The sequence below is a fragment of the Alternaria ethzedia genome (assembly GCF_023757985.1).
Source record: "Alternaria ethzedia strain BMP 0044 chromosome Unknown scaffold_1, whole genome shotgun sequence".
Classification (NCBI taxonomy): domain Eukaryota; kingdom Fungi; phylum Ascomycota; class Dothideomycetes; order Pleosporales; family Pleosporaceae; genus Alternaria; species Alternaria ethzedia.
Genome location: NW_026056194.1, coordinates 2,127,164 through 2,143,898, shown reverse-complemented (window position 1 = coordinate 2,143,898; position 16,735 = coordinate 2,127,164). Strand labels below are relative to the sequence as shown.

The 16,735-nt window shown below is 54.0% G+C and overlaps 3 protein-coding genes across 3 annotated transcripts; 1 reads left to right on the top strand and 2 right to left on the bottom strand.

The window, feature by feature from the left end:
- Positions 1–3,966: 3,966 nt before the first annotated feature.
- J4E87_000681 (uncharacterized protein) lies at positions 3,967–6,753 on the bottom strand (the record flags this gene model as incomplete). The annotated part of the gene is made up of 1 exon (XM_049372335.1): positions 3,967–6,753. The coding sequence occupies one exon, from the start codon at positions 6,751–6,753 to the stop codon at positions 3,967–3,969; it is 2,787 nt and encodes a 928-aa protein (XP_049238469.1).
- Positions 6,754–7,497: 744 nt separating this feature from the next.
- J4E87_000680 (uncharacterized protein) lies at positions 7,498–8,175 on the bottom strand (the record flags this gene model as incomplete). The annotated part of the gene is made up of 2 exons (XM_049372334.1): positions 7,498–7,902; positions 7,969–8,175. The coding sequence occupies 2 exons, from the start codon at positions 8,173–8,175 to the stop codon at positions 7,498–7,500; spliced, it is 612 nt and encodes a 203-aa protein (XP_049238468.1).
- Positions 8,176–10,570: 2,395 nt separating this feature from the next.
- On the top strand, positions 10,571–14,042 carry CEF3 (translation elongation factor EF-3; the record flags this gene model as incomplete). The annotated part of the gene is made up of 5 exons (XM_049372333.1): positions 10,571–10,755; positions 10,812–13,683; positions 13,740–13,751; positions 13,866–13,889; positions 13,941–14,042. The coding sequence occupies 5 exons, from the start codon at positions 10,571–10,573 to the stop codon at positions 14,040–14,042; spliced, it is 3,195 nt and encodes a 1,064-aa protein (XP_049238467.1).
- Positions 14,043–16,735: the final 2,693 nt, after the last annotated feature.

Sequence of the window (16,735 nt, the reverse complement as noted above, 5' to 3'; positions counted from 1 at the left end):
CTCTTGGTGATTACCGATCCCGTCCACCTGGTAGCCTAGCGGGCCTGTCGATGGTGAAGCACGCCCTCAAAAGGCTAGTATTATGGCCGTTGAGCACCACGTCGTGCAAAGCCTGACGGGCCCTTTGTTCGCATTGATGGATAAAAACGGTGAAGGCTAGCAGGCGGCTGGGTCCTGTGCGCTGAGGCTCTGGCGGGTGGCCTCGGATGGCGCAGCAGTGCAAAGTGGCAGTAAGCTGGGTTCCACTATGAGTGCTGATTATCTCTGTCCAGTGACGGCTGCCCACAGTGGGTCAATCAGAAATGCTCCAACACACAACTGTAGATTGAAGACGATTGATGCTGGAGGGCACTTGTCTTGGCCAGTACCTGAGATGTAGAGTGGGGCCCTAAGACCTCTGCAATGGTAGGAAGCGCGGATGCGGAGAAGCAGGGCCAGAGCTCCCAGACACTGTTCGTGAGGCGTCGGATGTGAATCAAATTGTGATTGCGATGGACTGTAAATACGGAGAGCAATGGCGAGCAGTTGGGGTGGGTATGAGAGGGATCAATGGGGTGCTGAGTATGGCGAGGTTGACGCATATGCCGGGCGTAGCAAGAGCATGGTGGGTGCCCAACGCGGCGGTGACCTTGACGATGATATACATGCGGCCCAGCAATCCAGTGAGCATCAGCAGCACGTCTACGGCCTCTAGGATGGACGACTGTCAGGGCGGCCATGAGCCTCTGGGGCCCGGGATATGGGCTCCAGTGCTCAGTGGACGACGAGTAGCCGCGATGACGGCAGATGGCTGCTCATGGCGGCCAATGCGCGGCAATGCTCAGCATGGCCCCATGTGAGGGTGGTGGTGATGGCATAGTGGCAGGAAGGGAGGGCATGTGTTGGAGTGTGGTGAGCAATGGGCTCCGTTGCCAGCGGTCAAGCGAAGATGCATCTATTCCTGGTGTGGCTTGCAGAACCTTAATTCGCCCGACCCCTGTCCATCCTGCGCATCGCCAGAAAAGCCACACCAAACAGCCTCAGGCAAGCCAGGCACCGCAAAGCTGCCTACGCCTCGCTTCGCGACTCTGCTGGCTCGACGGCGATGCGCCGGCGAAGGGATGTTGTTGTCCCACGCAGGCGCGTTGGGGTAGTCAACGGCATTGCCAGCGCCTTCTTCGTTAGCCATCGCTCCTGCCTCGGCCAGAGCGTCGTAGCTGCCTCGCTTTGTTTGCATCCCGCCGCATCGGGAAAAAAGCGACGACACCCGCCCGTCGCTCCTCCCGCGAGATGAGGCTGACTTGACCGCCACGGAGCCCCTCACTTCGACGGAACTTTCATCACGATCTATTCTCGCCGCAGGGCCATCATTACGCTCTCAATCACTCCGCGACTCAGGGCTTCAAATACCGTTACTACCGACGCGTCTGCCGACACCCACGCGACTGCCGAACGCGTTCAACGGACGCGATTCCCACATCCATCTCCATCCGGCGTTCACGCAATGCCATTCCAGCGAACCATGGCCAGTGTGGCCTTGTAGTATTCTTAGAAAGCTGATGCCGTATCCTCAACGCGCTTGTCCCGAACGGATGCCTGCCGGGTCTCTCGTGGCTGTGTGTCAGCCGCCAGAAGCGGAGCATTAGCATCAGCGCTTCCGTGATAATATCACCCATCGAGCCATTATGTCGTCTCCATCATGGCCATCCGTTCGCCTTCTTTACCATAGCTCGTCAGGAGCGCAATGCGACATTCGGGTGTCTTCTGCAGGGGACCGCATTCCTCCCACCGTACCTTGGCAGACACCGGGACCCTGCTTCGTGCTACCATTGCCTCCAAAGTACCGACATTCCTCTGACTTTGGACTGCACTGATCATCTTACGATAGCCCCACTTACTGCCAATCTACAAATCTATCAATCACGGCGACTCCACGGCTTCCAGCGCCCTTTTCTCCCCACCACCACCCCGATGTCAGCTACGCAGAGCTGCTAGTAAGACGCCCGCAAATATACCTGGATTAGGTGTAGCTCCGTAGTAGCTAAGCCTGCAAATCACTCTCTTTACCATCGTGTCTGTTCACAGTCGTGATTACCGGAAATGGATCAGCATGCACGCTGCAACGCGACGCGTTTGCCGTCACCGTGGCTTGGAGGCAATTTATCTGGTGTGACCGGCCTACAACGCCGTTCGATACGCCATTGTATTACCATACTTGCGCATGAGCGACTTGAAATTGCTGCTCTAGCCATTATAAGAGTTGGAAAACGTACCATGGCTTGAACACTCTCTTGCGACTAGGATGTTATCCTCCACGAGGATGCTTGCCACGGTGCTGGGTCTTTGCCTCTGTCATCTGAAACGCGCTTACGGGTGATGGTCGTACAATATCAGAGGCATGCAGTCAGCCGCCCCAGTGTAGTGGACCCAATACAGAGACTGCCTAGGTATCCCAACGCTTGGTGAAATCCCAGGACGCCGTCCACCACTCAATCCCGCACGAATTGACAACGATCTCGAGATGAACTGCTTAACAACACACCGTCGTCGATCGCAACGAAGGCGAACATGTGTAACCTTGCAACGGGTCTTGTACGCGAGCAGATCTCGGGCTATTGACCACTGGTCTGGTTGCACGAACTGAGCACAAGACTCTCGGACGTCGCACTCACTACACCATAAAAGAGATGACCCGCTTTAGCTAATCCCCATGGTGGCTACTCCGAAAGCGTTCGGGTGGATCTCTTGCGCAAACGCATCATGGATCTCATTTTGTCAACAATGCACCTGCTACATCGTTGCTATTTGCCACGCATCTAATCGCCACGCATTTCAGTGAACTCCAGAATTGGCCATTAATCTATGGATTTTACATTACCCTTCACGAGATAAGGAGCATCCAGCCAACACCTCGGTACCGAGCCGAAATAGAGTTTATGCAGCTATCCAAGATGAGCATGGCCACTCTGACCACGATACATCTCCTTCATATTCACAGGCTCGGCCAGCAGCCGAAGTTCCGCGGCGGAATCGATTCGCAAAGCACACCCTTATGAACCCGGTTGTCGGGTCTGTTCTTACTTTCTCATCACACCAAACCTTCTCAGTCGCCACAGCAAGGGGCGAGACAACCCGGATACCAGGTCTGGCCGCCGGAAGAGCGGGTGTGGGGAAAGAGTTCAGCTCTGATCATGCACCTAGACGGGTAGCTTGCATCGCACGAACTAAGAGGGTAGTCGCTCTTGGGCAGCAGTCTTTGCTGACACGGTAGGCACTACCGACAGCGCAGAGTGTGGTACAAACCACGGCGCGCTACTTCCCCAGGAACTTTGCCCGAGCTTGCCGCTGGGGAGGCAGATGCACTTTTGAGGCATCTCCGCTGCGAGACATTGCTTTTCGCTCTAACGATTGGTGTGCAACGTCTTCAACGGTTATGTCTTGCGTTCTTCGTTCACCCCCTGAGTGTCTCAGCCATTTGGTAGGTGCATTAATACTTTGCGGCTCGAGGGGCAGTCATCGCCTAGCTGTGACACATTGCTGCTGAAGCGCCAAATGCTGGTGCATAGGTAGTCAGCATTATCGATGTCGCCAACGATGCATTACTTTCCCAAACCCCTTGGTTCTCCATGGTGAAGCGAACTAATACTACTACTGCGTCTATTCCAGCCCGATCTGACCTCGATGTCTGAGTATGCAGGCTTGAAGCTAACTACCCAACATCTCATGAACGAAGACGACATCGAAGATACCGCAAAAGATCGAGAGCAGCTCCCGATAGGATTCAGGTGCAACTACCACCTCATAACACCTCACCCGGTCGCCTCGATCTTACACGCACAATGAAATTCTTCTACCAGAGATAGTAGCATAGCACCATACGCGTAGTAAATCTCAATAGAAAAACAAGCTTTTGTACTTTCCTAGTCGAAAACTCCCATCCCCAACAAATCCCCTCAGCACCAGACACCTACCTACCTACCAACCCATCTACTCCCTCCCCTTCAACTCCTCCAACCTCTCCACCAACCTCTCCCACCCAGCACTATCCTCCCAATTCTCCTTGCCCTTCCCCATAACACTCCTAACCGCACTCCTACTCTTAAACTTCCAATCCTTCGCCACCACTTGCCCATCCCCGGCGCCCAACCCCTCCGTCCGTTCCCTCGGCCCCAGCGTCTCATACGCATCCACAAGATCAATCGTCATATCCACAACCGCATTCCACTCCGCCTCAGACCCCGACTCCCATTTCGGCTGGCTCGTCACGGCCCGCCACGCTTTCTCATGGCATTCCAGTGCGGAGCTGGGGCGCTGCGTGTGCGTGTACAGAGTTGCGAGGATGAGCCAGAGTTTGGGGGAGACGGTGATGAGGGGCTTGATGTGTTTTTCCATGAGATCGTTGACCAAGCGCGGGAGACCGGGGCGCGTGATGTCGAAGCCGTCTTCGGCGGAGACTACGTGTTTGACCAGCATGTCGATGACTTCGGCGTCGACGCACTTTTCGCCTTCGGTCGAGCCGCGCAGCTCGCAGATGCGGCGTTGGGCTGTTACGACGTCGGCCCAGGAGGGTGGGTTGGTGGAGGCGCTCACGGCGAGGACGTTGTTCCAGATGCGGAAGTTGTCGTGCTTGATTGTTGCGGCGCGTTTGAATGCTTTCAAGGCGTCGGTGCGCGGGTGGTTTGTTACGCGTGTTTCTTGGAGTTCGCCGTCGGCGTTTTCTTGGATTCTGGGCTTGAGGTGCAGGAGGGAGGCTGCGAGGTTGCTCCATGCTTCGGCGTCTTGGTCGTCGAGCTGGACGCAGCGGGAGAAGGCTTCGACGGCGTTTTTGAATTGGAGGAGCTCGAGGTAGGCGCATCCGAGTGCGAACCAGGCGGGGTGGTAGAGCGCGTTGATCTTTAGGGATAGTGCGTAGGCTTCTGCGGCCTTTTCGTAGTTGCGTGCTGAGATGTAGCGTTGACCGAGAGAGCGTTGAGCACGCGCGTATCTTTGGCCGGATACGTTCCAGGCTTTCTCATACATGGAGAGATCGTTGTCAATATCTCCCAGGATGCAATAGTAGCGCGGTGCTTCGGCTGGTGGTGGATCCCGCTCAGCACCCTCCCACTTCTCTTCATCCAAGTCTACGTTCTCGTCATCGCCATTGGTGGCGTGGAAAAGTTGTCGTCGGATCATCTTGCGCGCTCTCTCCTCCTTCTCGGTGGCAGCATAGCACAGCGCTGCTTCAGCCCACATCTCTAGTCTCTCGTAAATCTCGAGCGCGGATCGTAGACCGCCGAGGGCAACCCATCGCGCAGCGAGCTCAGACTCAAGCTCCCAGCGAGATGGAGAGCAGAGCGGGAAGACGTAACGGAGGCGTTCCTCAACGGATGCCGACTCACTTTCCTTGGCTTGCGGGAGGAAAGAAGTGATCTTCTCGCCAGTCTCAGCGTCGGTAGTAGCATCGCCCGAAGTTTCTGCGATGACTTGATCGACAAGCGCTTGAAGCTGAAGGAGACCACGCTCCATCGTGCGCGACTTGTACCCTTCAATGCGACTCCTCACAAGAAGAGCCTGAGTATAGACTTGCCAGTTCGAACTACCACCCTCTAGTACTCTTGTAGCGTATGGCTCTGTTTGTTCTCTTGTGAGACCATCTGCTGGGTTGGTGTTTTTGATGCTCTCAGCGAGAGAAAGCATGATGACGGAGTCTAGCGGGTCAAGTAATGGCTGGTTTGATGGGTCCATGGATGTGAGCGATGCCGGTAGATTGGACTCATCCTTGATCTCCATGGATGCAGTGTTGTTGGTAAATGAAATCGATTCCAGCAGGGTATCGTCATTGAGATCTAAAGCCTTTGGTTTTGAACTCTCATCAGATGTGCCTTTGGTTTCCGATCCCGCACTTCGAGCGAGTACAATCAGTTGACTGGTATCCTTCTGTTGAAATTTCGTCCTCTTGCCCATCAGTCCAGTCAACGCAAACTCGAATTTCCGTTCGGAAGTTGCCTGTTCAAGGTCCGCCTTGGCTTTCTTATCTAGACCATGGTGCGTATGAACGGCTGCTCGTTCCAGGAGGAAGGTCGTATGCAAGTCCTTGATCTCCCCGTTCTTTCCCGAGTTCAGGATCAAGTCCTCTACGATCTTCAAGTCATCGTAGATAGCATCCTGTAGACTTGGCGCCGGCTCGCTGAGCAGTCTTTGATGCACAAAGTTCACTCTGAGACGCGCCCATGCCGAAACCGGAATGTTCTTTTGAATCAGGGGACTGATGAGGATGGTGTGCGCAAGGCACAGCAGCTCGATGTTTGGTGTGAGCTTGTATGCCGCAACACCATCTGCACCCAGCGAGGCAATAAGATCCGCGCGCGTCTTGCTGAGAAGTTTCGCATCGTCTGTGACGTCTTTTGACAATAGCGTCTCAGCAGACTTGAAGGGTAGTGGTGGTCCAGTCACATTTGACTGCAGGAATGCATGGAATGCCGCGATGGCGATCAGGAAGTAGACGTGCTGCCGATACGCTGACGTTTCCTTTATCGGGGTAGACTCCTCCTCGTTCCCTTTCGACAGAAGCAAGCCTAGGCGATGGAAGATGTAGTCGCTCCAGAGAGAAAAGTCGCTCCTCTTGACGTCTTTGGTGGCTCCATTGTCCTGGTATCCTAGCAATAGTTGCGCTTCCGGTATTTGGAGTACGCCTAGGAAATCTCCCGATTTTGTCGCTGTGATGGTCGTTTCGAGCACTGCCGCGAGTTCATCTGGCAATGAACTGCGGAAGAAGTCCAGGAAGACATCCGCCATGTTTATGCTGATTGGAGTAACTTTTGAAGTGGAACCGTGTCGTGCAAGTTATCGTCAAAGTTGTTACAGGAAGTTATAAACTTATTCCCACTAATTTTGCATCTTGATAGCGTGGTTGCGGGGCTGCTTTTGGAATTTGCGGCGATGAGTAAGAGTGGAGAAAACCTTGGAAAGGGCTGTCTGTCTGGTGGCACGCCTAACCACTTTGGGACAACAGGGTCTGGTCCACATCTGCATGCAAGGCATAGCAGCCGTTCAGGTCCGTAGCAGGCATGCGCACAGTTGGCTATTGACTTCAACTTCATGCGTGAGTAAAATCCGGCTCGGACGCATTTACATCATTAAGTGCCTGGGCATTTGCGCATATGAGCACGTGTTTAGCTTTACAAATAAGTCTTATTCAAGAGAACTATGACTACAACCGTGCCATCACAGTGTGCGCCCTGCATCTACCGAGCCAGAAACACCCCATATGCGCAACATCTCTAGTCTGAGTCGCTGCTAGAACTGGAACTACTCTTGCCGCCCCTGCTACGGCTCCTACTGTGGCTCTTGTGGCTATGACCGTGGTGCGAGGATCCATGATGCGATCCATGATGCGAAGACCCGTGGTGTGAACCGTGGTGCGAGCCGTGGTGCGAGCCATGGTCAGAGCTGCCGTGCTTCTTGTGTTTCTTGTGCTTCTTCTCCTTCCTAGAGTCATGTTAGATAATGCCCGCCATAACGCTGGAACGTGCATTTGGCTTACTTGTCAGGAATGAGGTTGGCGCCAACCGCCCCCAAAAGCGCTCCTCCAAGCGTGCCCAGCGCGCCGCCTCCGAGCTTGTTACCCACGAACGCGCCGCCTGCACCTCCCATCAGAGCTGAACCCAGGCCGCGGTCGCCTTCGCCAGGGCCGCCGGGTACGCCGGGTTGCCCATATGCCGGCGCACCATAGCCTTGCTGCGGTTCGTGATGGCCCTGTTGTGGATGCGCGCCATACTGCTGGTTCGGGTCGTGGTAGCCTTGCTGCTGATGGCCCTGAGGGGGGTAGGGAGAAGTGCTGCGGTTTGGGTCGTAGCTCTGCTGGTACTGGCCCTGGGGCGGGGCACCATAGCCGTGCTGGGGAGGTTGTCCGTAAGGGTCGTGCGACGGCGGGGGGTAGGAGCTCTACAGTGATGTGAGTAGCTGAAGGCTGGAGGATAGAATGCGCCGAGGTTGCGCAATAAAACTGACCTGTCCTTGCGGGTAGGGGCTGTGATGTCCCTGGCCGTACTGGTCGTGCGGCTGCTGTCCGTACGCCTGAGGTTGAGGAGGATAGCCCTGGTTATGCTCTCCGTAGCCATGCTGCGGCTGTTGGGGCTGCTGGTATGCGCCGCCGTGGCTGTAGCCGTAGCCTTGATCGTGGCCTTGACCCTGACCGTAGTAATCCTGGCCTGACATGTTGTTCTTGAATGTAATGTATATTGATGTCTAAAGAGAAAAGATGTACGAAGGCTCTAGGTAGAGATGTGGAATGTGGTTGCGCCTACGGTGGGGGAGGGGCAGGTTGGCAGATGGTCAGGCCAGTGCGATTGCGGCATCACACGCACGCTTTAAGTGTGACTTGCCCTCGTATGGAGCTGACTGCGCGCGCCACATGTCTGCGGAGACTGATCATACCCAACGGGTTAGACATGGGTCGCATTGCGGCTGAGCTGTGAGCGATTTGGTCGTGGATGTGGAGTCGGACATGACCGGAAATTTGGCTGAAGCGCCAGCACTGACCACTCTGCCATCCTGGAGTTCGTCTGTGTAGCTGACATTACATTGACCGCAACAAACACTATTCAGTCCACCGCGATGCCTTATATAATACATGCTGATATTGCTGTATGGCTGCAGACGCATGTACATTGCTGAGATATCGTTGGGTTTTTCTTTTCAATATCGCCCCGGTCACATCTTCGGCGTCATTTCAATGATCATGCAAAAGGTCTGCTGCCTGGGAACATCGACACGGGTGTCGTCAACAAGGTCATTTGAAGAAGCTTCTCCAGTTCTTTGGAATGACTGTATATGTGCGCTGTGGCTATTCTTGACTCTGCTTGTAGCAGCTATTGACCACGCCATACTGAGGCTAATCCGATCAGATTTCGCAGTTCGCTACTGTCGTATACAAGGGAATAGCTAAACATGTCTACGGACTACACGAGAGTAAAACACGCAAACCGGACAATCTGGGGCTAATGTAGGCTCTAGGGCCTTTACCTTTTCCCTTGTCTGAGGTGCTACTTTTGTCTGCATCGGATCCGAAGACGCTCTGCATGCTTTTTTGGTGAGTGACGTGAATTGACTTATACGCGACTGCCTCGGGACAGACGACAGAGTGTATGCTCGCACAACGTAGATAAGTATGATCGTACAAGGTGCCGTTGCAGATAACAATGCCATTCACTATATAGAGTTACTAGACCGCGTTTTGTTGCCCTGCTCTGCATCAACATTTCACCATAATAACAATGCCATGTATGCGCAGACTTGAAGTTTGACGGATTGGTACAAGCGTACTGTAAGGAACTCTGACACGTTGAAATCCGGGGTATCGATAAGAAGTGGGGGTTTGCGGAGCGCAATATGGTTGAGCGATGGTTCGCATACGGCTAACAATTCGACATCGTCAGGGTCCAACTCTTTCGTAGTTGTGTTCTGCATCCGTCACGGGCCGTCGTAAGGGTCATGTTAGTAATCCTATGAACAGGGAACATACACGGCGACACCAGGGCGGTCAGATTCGGTATGTCATGCGCTATACTGACAAGTAGTCTCGGAAGATTTTACCGTCTCTAATACTTCTGGCATAGTACGGCGTGGTGCCGGTGATGGCTCGGCGGTGGTCTACGCAGGGTGGCGAGGGTACCAGAAACGCTTACTGTCTCGACTTCGGCAGAATCGGGGAGGTAGTAGTCTGGAGCCTCCGCTTGTGGCCGTAGCGCGACGACTTGGCAGGGCTGTACGAATAGTGGCCGGCAAGGCTGCCCTATCAGTAAGAGAACGCCCGTGGATTGAGCTAGAAGTCGTGTGCCGTGGTGTTCTCAAAGGCCGCGGTGGAAGAATTGGCAGAATATGTGTTGTAAATGGCGTGGCTTGAAATGTGTGCTCTATTGTAAGGATGCTGACATGGCGGTCGGGTTGGATTAGTGCAGTCCCTGATCTTCAGCGCGCATTTCCCGCGGCTCCCAACCGTTGGCTGCATGTCGTTGGCTACGGTGTCTTGTTGAAGAAGGCGGTCAGCGCGCCTTACCCAAACTCGCCACACATAGATGGCCTTTTGCAACGTGGGCTGTAACATGGCTCTGGCGGCGGCAAAGCTGCTGCCCCTCTGTTGTGAAGAAATAGAAGTAGACACTTGCGGGGAGTACTAGATAACTGGGGAAAATGCGGCGAGAAGGAAAATTTCGGCGTTGAATAGGATGCGAATTAGATCATAGGCAAATAATTGCGCAAAAGCCTGGGCGGCGACGCTGGTGTCGGGTTCCTCAGCGCGATAAGGGCCCGTGCGGAAAAATCTCAAAGCGAGCCACCATCCCACCAAACAGCAAGGCCAAATTTAAAGAGCCCATCGAGCCTTCACAACCGCCTCTCTCCATTCACACTCCCTTTCCCTTCTTTCTGTCGTTGTGCCCGGTAGCATAGAAAGGTTGCGAGTCAGATTCCTCGCGTTGATACCCCCGGATAGATTCACTCTATCTTTTCGCGCCAAAAGTTTTTTAGGCCCCGCCAAAGTCCATATATAAGGACCACCCCACCTACCTCTTCCACCCTCTCTACACCTCCCCCCTCTACCTACACCGACAACATGGCGCCTGCTGCTTCGCATGATGCCAAGGACATCAAGTCCGAGAACTCCAAGTCGCTCAAGGCGCTTGAGGAGATGATGCAGAAGTTGACCGTGTCCAAGGCCCAGGACGAGATCAACGCCTCTGCTCAGGCCATCGCCACCTTCATCAACGGCGACATTGAGGAGGCTGACGCTCCCACCAAGTACGTTAAACCTCTGCCCTCCCCCCGCCACAGTGCACTCTCTAACAAACACCCAGGGCTGTCCAGGTGCTTAAGAAGCAACTCGCCAGCAAGAAGGATGCCGTCGCCCGCGAGCGCGCTCTCGATGCCATCCGTGCTATCGCCCAGCACTCGCACGTCTCCGCCTCGGTCGAGCCCTACCTCGTCTCCCTCCTGCCGGACGTGCTGGCCGCGGTCGGTGACAAGATGAGCGGCGTCAAGGTCGCTGCTCAGACCGCCGCCGAGTCCATCGTCATGGCCGCCAACCCCAACGCCGTCAAGGCCATCATCCCCCACATCATCAACTCGCTCGAGAACGCACAAAAGTGGCCCGAGAAGATGACCGACCTGAAGTGCATTGAGGCCCTCACCAAGAGCGCCCCCGCACAAATGGCTTTCCGTGTCCCCGACCTGATTCCCGTCATCTCGGGAGCCATGTGGGACACCAAGCCTGAGGTCAAGAAGGCTGCCTACGGCACCATGGAGACTCTCTGCTCCTTGATCTCCAACAAGGATATCGAGCGCTTCATTCCCGAGCTCATCAAGTGTATCGCTAAGCCTGAGAACGTCCCCGAGACCGTTCACTTGCTCGGTGCCACCACTTTCGTCACTGACGTCCACGAGCCCACCCTCGCCATCATGGTTCCCCTGCTTGAGCGTGGTCTCGTCGAGCGCGAGACTGCCATCAAGCGTAAGTCTGCCGTCATTATCGACAACATGTGCAAGCTTGTCGAGGACCCCCAGATTGTCGCCGCTTTCTTGCCCCGTCTCATGCCCGCGCTTGAGAAGAACCACGACAACTTGGCTGACCCCGAGGCCCGTGAGAAGACCCGCCAGGGTCTCGACACCCTCATCCGTGTCGGTCACGTCGAGAACGGCAAGATCCCTGAGATCGAGAAGTCTGGTGACATCTCCACCATTGCCAACCACCTCAAGGCCGCTATCCCCTCCAGCATCAAGATCGATGACCGCTTCACCCCTGTCGTCAACTACGTTGGTGCTATTGGTGGTCAGCTGATCGACGAGAAGGACTACGAGCCTCTCAACTGGCAGGCTAACGCCGGTCCTTTCGTTGCCGTCCTTGTCGGTGACGAGAAGGCCAAGGAGGTCACTGAGGAGACCCGCAAGCGATCTCTCCCTGGTGCCGCCGCTGAACGCGCTGTCGAGCCCGATGAGGAGGAGGGCGAGGATCTCTGCAACTGCACATTCAACTTGGCCTACGGTGCTAAGATCCTGCTCAACCAGACTCATCTCCGTCTCAAGCGTGGTCAGCGTTACGGTCTCCTCGGACCCAACGGTTCCGGAAAGACCACCCTCATGCGCGCTATCAACAACGAGCAGGTCGAGGGTTTCCCCAAGCAGAACGAGGTCAAGACCGTCTACGTCGAGCACGACTTGGACTCTGCTGACACTGAGATGACCGTTCTTGAGTGGACCATGGGTAAGCTCAAGTCCGTCGGTGTTGAGACCCCTGAGTCAGAGGTCAAGACTACCCTCAACGAGTTCGGTTTCACCGACGCCATGTACAACGGTACCATTGGTGCTCTTTCTGGTGGATGGAAGATGAAGCTCGCGCTCGCTCGTGCTGTCTTCGAAAAGCCCGACATTCTGCTGCTTGACGAGCCCACCAACCACTTGGACGTCAAGAACGTCAAGTGGCTCGAGGACTACCTCACCAGCTCCCCTTGCACATCCATTGTCATCTCCCACGACAGCAAGTTCTTGAACAACGTCATCCAGCACGTCATCCACTACGAGCGCTTCAAGCTTAAGCGCTACCGTGGCAACCTTGACGACTTCGTCAAGCGTGTGCCCTCTGCCAAGTCCTACCACGAGCTTGCTGCCTCCGACATGGAGTTCAAGTTCCCCGAGCCCGGTTTCCTTGAGGGTGTCAAGACCAAGGCCAAGGCCATTCTCCGTGCCACCAACATGAGCTTCCAGTACGAGGGTACCTCCAAGCCCCAGATTGAGGACATTACCTTCCAATGTTCGCTCGGATCCCGTATTGCCGTCATTGGCCCCAACGGTGCCGGAAAGTCCACCCTTGTCAACGTCTTGACTGGCGAGCTTGTCCCCACCAAGGGTGAGATCTACCACCACGAGAACATCCGTATTGCCTACATCAAGCAGCACGCTTTCGCCCATATCGACCACCACCTCGACAAGACTCCTTCCGAGTACATTCAATGGCGTTTCCAGACTGGTGAGGACCGTGAGACCATGGACCGTGCCAACAAGATCGTCACCGAGGAGGACGAGAAGGCCATGGACAAGATCTACAAGATTGAGGGCACCGAGCGTCGCGTTATCGGCATCAACTCCCGCAGGAAGTTCAAGAACTCCTACGAGTACGAGTGTTCGTTCGCTCTCGGAGAGAACGTCGGCATGAAGAACGAGCGCTGGACACCCATGATGTCTGCTGACAACGCCTGGATTCCTCGTTCCGAGATCATGGCTTCCCACGCCAAGATGGTCGCCGAGGTTGACCAGAAGGAGGCTCTTGCCAGCGGTCAGTTCCGTCCCCTTGTCCGCAAGGAGATTGAGGCCCACTGCGCCAACTTCGGTCTCGACGCTGAGCTCGTTTCTCACTCCCGTATGCGTGGTCTCTCCGGAGGTCAGCGTGTCAAGGTCGTCCTGTCTGCCTGCTCATGGCAGCGTCCTCACTTGATCGTCCTCGACGAGCCTACTAACTACTTGGACCGTGACTCTCTTGGTGCTCTTTCCAAGGCCATCAAGACCTTCGAGGGTGGTGTCATCATCATCACTCACTCCGCCGAGTTCACTGCCAACCTTACTGAGGAAGTCTGGGCTGTCATGGACGGTCGCATGACTCCTTCCGGTCACAACTGGGTGCAAGGTCAGGGTGCCGGACCCCGTCTTGCCAAGGACGACGGTGAAGAAGAGGAGAAGGTATGTCATCACTCAACCCAACTTTTGTCTGAATATATGCTAACTTATGCCAAAAGTTCGATGCCATGGTCCGTGATTTCCCCGTTCCTGCTTCCTGTTGTCGACCAGATTCGACCCGCCCACCCCCCTGGCGGCCCCCTTGTACCCTACCCTCTCAAGACATGTGCTAACTATGACAATAGGGTAACAAGATCGCATCACAAAAGGTTAGCATCACGAAGAAACGCGCAAAAAACGTATACTGACTTCCCCCGCAGAAGAAAGCCAAGCTCACCTCCTCCGAGATGCGCAAGAAGAAGAAGGACCGCATGGCCCGCCGCAAGCGTGGCGAGGAGGTCTTCTCCGACGAGGACGAGTAAACGTATCGCCGCCCTTTTCGAAAAGTTTCCTTCCTTCGGTTTTGGTTTATGGCAGGAGAGTTCATGGGTTGCATGACAGGCTGAATCGATATCAGTCTATGAGTAATGTGTTCATGGTCGGCGTCACGGTACAAAACTTGCATGGTTGCTCTTCATCTGATTCCATCTCGTACAAGATAGAGAATAGATTCCCCCAACACTTCATATTCTTCGCTTTGCTTGCTCTTTGATCTAACATGTGGTCATCATCATCATCATCTGTCCAGCTCCGATCGAATTGGAGATGCCTAATCATCACATGGAAATACCGACGACTTCTTCCACAGCAGCTTCACATTCACACGCAACTACGTCATCCGTTATTTGGTAGTAGTAGCTCTAACGTGTCTGTGGCCCGTGGCGTGAACTATGCTTAGTCACTCCCATTCAAGCATGCTTTCTATCAGCTATGTGACAGGTCGATCGCCAACTACAAGCCATCCATCAAACTTTAGTCACGCCGTTTCAAAGACACTACATGCTGACATAATATCTAAGCTGAATACAATGCTAATCGAGGGCGAAAGCAGTCAACGCCCAGGTTGAAGAATACGAATGCAACTTTGACGTCGGAGAGTAAGGGCTCTCTCATATGTAAATGCCTGGGCGAAATACCAGAAATCTTTACCATTGTCGATGTCATTCGACGCTACCGCCATCGATCGTAGTGCTTATCTTGCTATCAACAGGCTTGATTCCCGGGTTGGTTAAGAAATCTGTAAAAAATAGTGTTGCAGCACACATGTTCGCTTTGAGTTTCAAAAGAGGTGTTATCTGGTTACGGATACCTCCTGGGTGTACTATCAAAAGTCTGTTTGTTGTTGACGATGCTGTACATGCACATCAGCGCGTTGGAGTAGCACATGAAGGCTGCTAAGACGGGCCTTGGCCACAAGGATCTGATCAATCGCGCCCGCGCTCTTCTCGCGAAATTCACACTCTAACATCTTCGAGGTTGTTACTTAGTTCGGACTGGAGTCTAGCTTGTCCCGGTCTTGGTTCTGCTTTCGCATGCTGTGCTCGATCCGTGCATGTAGAGCATCAGACTTTAGTCACTCCAGATAGATCTTTCATCACACACTGTTTAGCCTTGACACAGCCGGAATACTTAGCTTTAGAGATGTTTACTTTAGATGAAAAATATGTAGTCGACAGCTAAGCGACTGGTCTATTGGAGGAGGGTATGTACCAACGATATATGAGATAAGACCCAAGCGCAATGTATGATTACGCTTCCAGTTTATGATAACAGATTACACCATCCCACACCAAATACATAAGGACGCTCTTCTTATACCTGGCATTCCACAGGGTACCAGACATACTGTCCATTTTCTCTAGGTGTAAAAGCATTCTCAAATGTTGGACCGGGGTATCCGAGTGCGAGTGTGCAGATACTGCTTATGGTGTTGATGCCATAAACACGGCAAGTACGGCCGGCGAGATTGTAGTTCTGACACTTGGTTCTGCAAGAGGCCGGGGTCTGCTGACCAGCGTTGGTGTAGGTTATTCCTCCCTTTAGGAAACCGTTAACGCCGCAAGTAGGTTGTGGTTCAGGTATCGGGGTAGGTGTGGGGGTGGGAGTAGGCGTAGGCGTAGGGGTGGGGGTCGAAGTCGAGGTTGAGGTACTGGACGATATCGAGGTAGAGCTGACCATAACATCTGTGCTAGTGGGAGGGGTGACAGTTGTCGTTTCAACAGTGGAGGAAGGCGACGGGGTCGAGCTTGATGCTGAACTGCTCGGCTGCACGGTGTTGGAGACAACGTAGACAGCTTTGATTATCAGCAAAAGTTAGGCAACTCAGCTCGGTCCACTTACCATCAACATTGTCATTCGAAGAACCACCGTTCTTCGTGTTTTTGAGATAGCAAGTACCAGCACCCTTGCCACCAACGAAAGAAGCGGCGACGCACTGTGCATCGCCTGCGCAAGCTTGTGTGCAAGCCTGGAGACTTGCTGCGTACTGGTTGGCGAAATCACCTCCATAGAAGTCAACTCCACACGTAAGTGCCAGAGTGCGTGAGCCATCAGTGTACGAGCAGCCATTGTTTTCTGGGCAGGTGAAACTGCCAGGACACTGCGTGGGGGTATCCGGCGCTGGAGTAGGCGTTGTTGTAGCATCTCTGGAGATCACAGCTACTCCGATGACATTGGCACTAATGACTGAGTTAATTGGAAGTCAATTACAAAGTAAGGACATCATACTTAGGCTGAGCGGCATTGAGCTTGCTTTTGAGGTAGCAGTTACCATCTACGTAGCTTGCAGCATTGCATCCTATGGTTGTGGAGCATACCCGAATGCAGCTTGCCAGGGATGATGTCTAAGAAACGATGAGCTTTGTATTCGAGACAGCTCACTGTGGAGTCATGCTTACCTGTGCTAACTGCAAATCGCCACCGTAGTAGTCAGTCGCACAGCTGACTTGAAGAGTGGCTCCGTTCAAGGTGATTGAGCATTGGTCGTCCTGAGGGCAGGTGGGTGATGATGGGCAGGTCGAGGCGGCTCGCAATGCAAGCGCGATTGCGCGAAGGGCAGGTGCCATCTTGAAATGAAGTTCTGGAGAGGATGGAATCTGAATCTGGTGAAGCAGAAAAGCAGCGTGCTTGACAGCTTTATACCCTTTCAACGTTACTTGCCATGGTCTGAACGCAA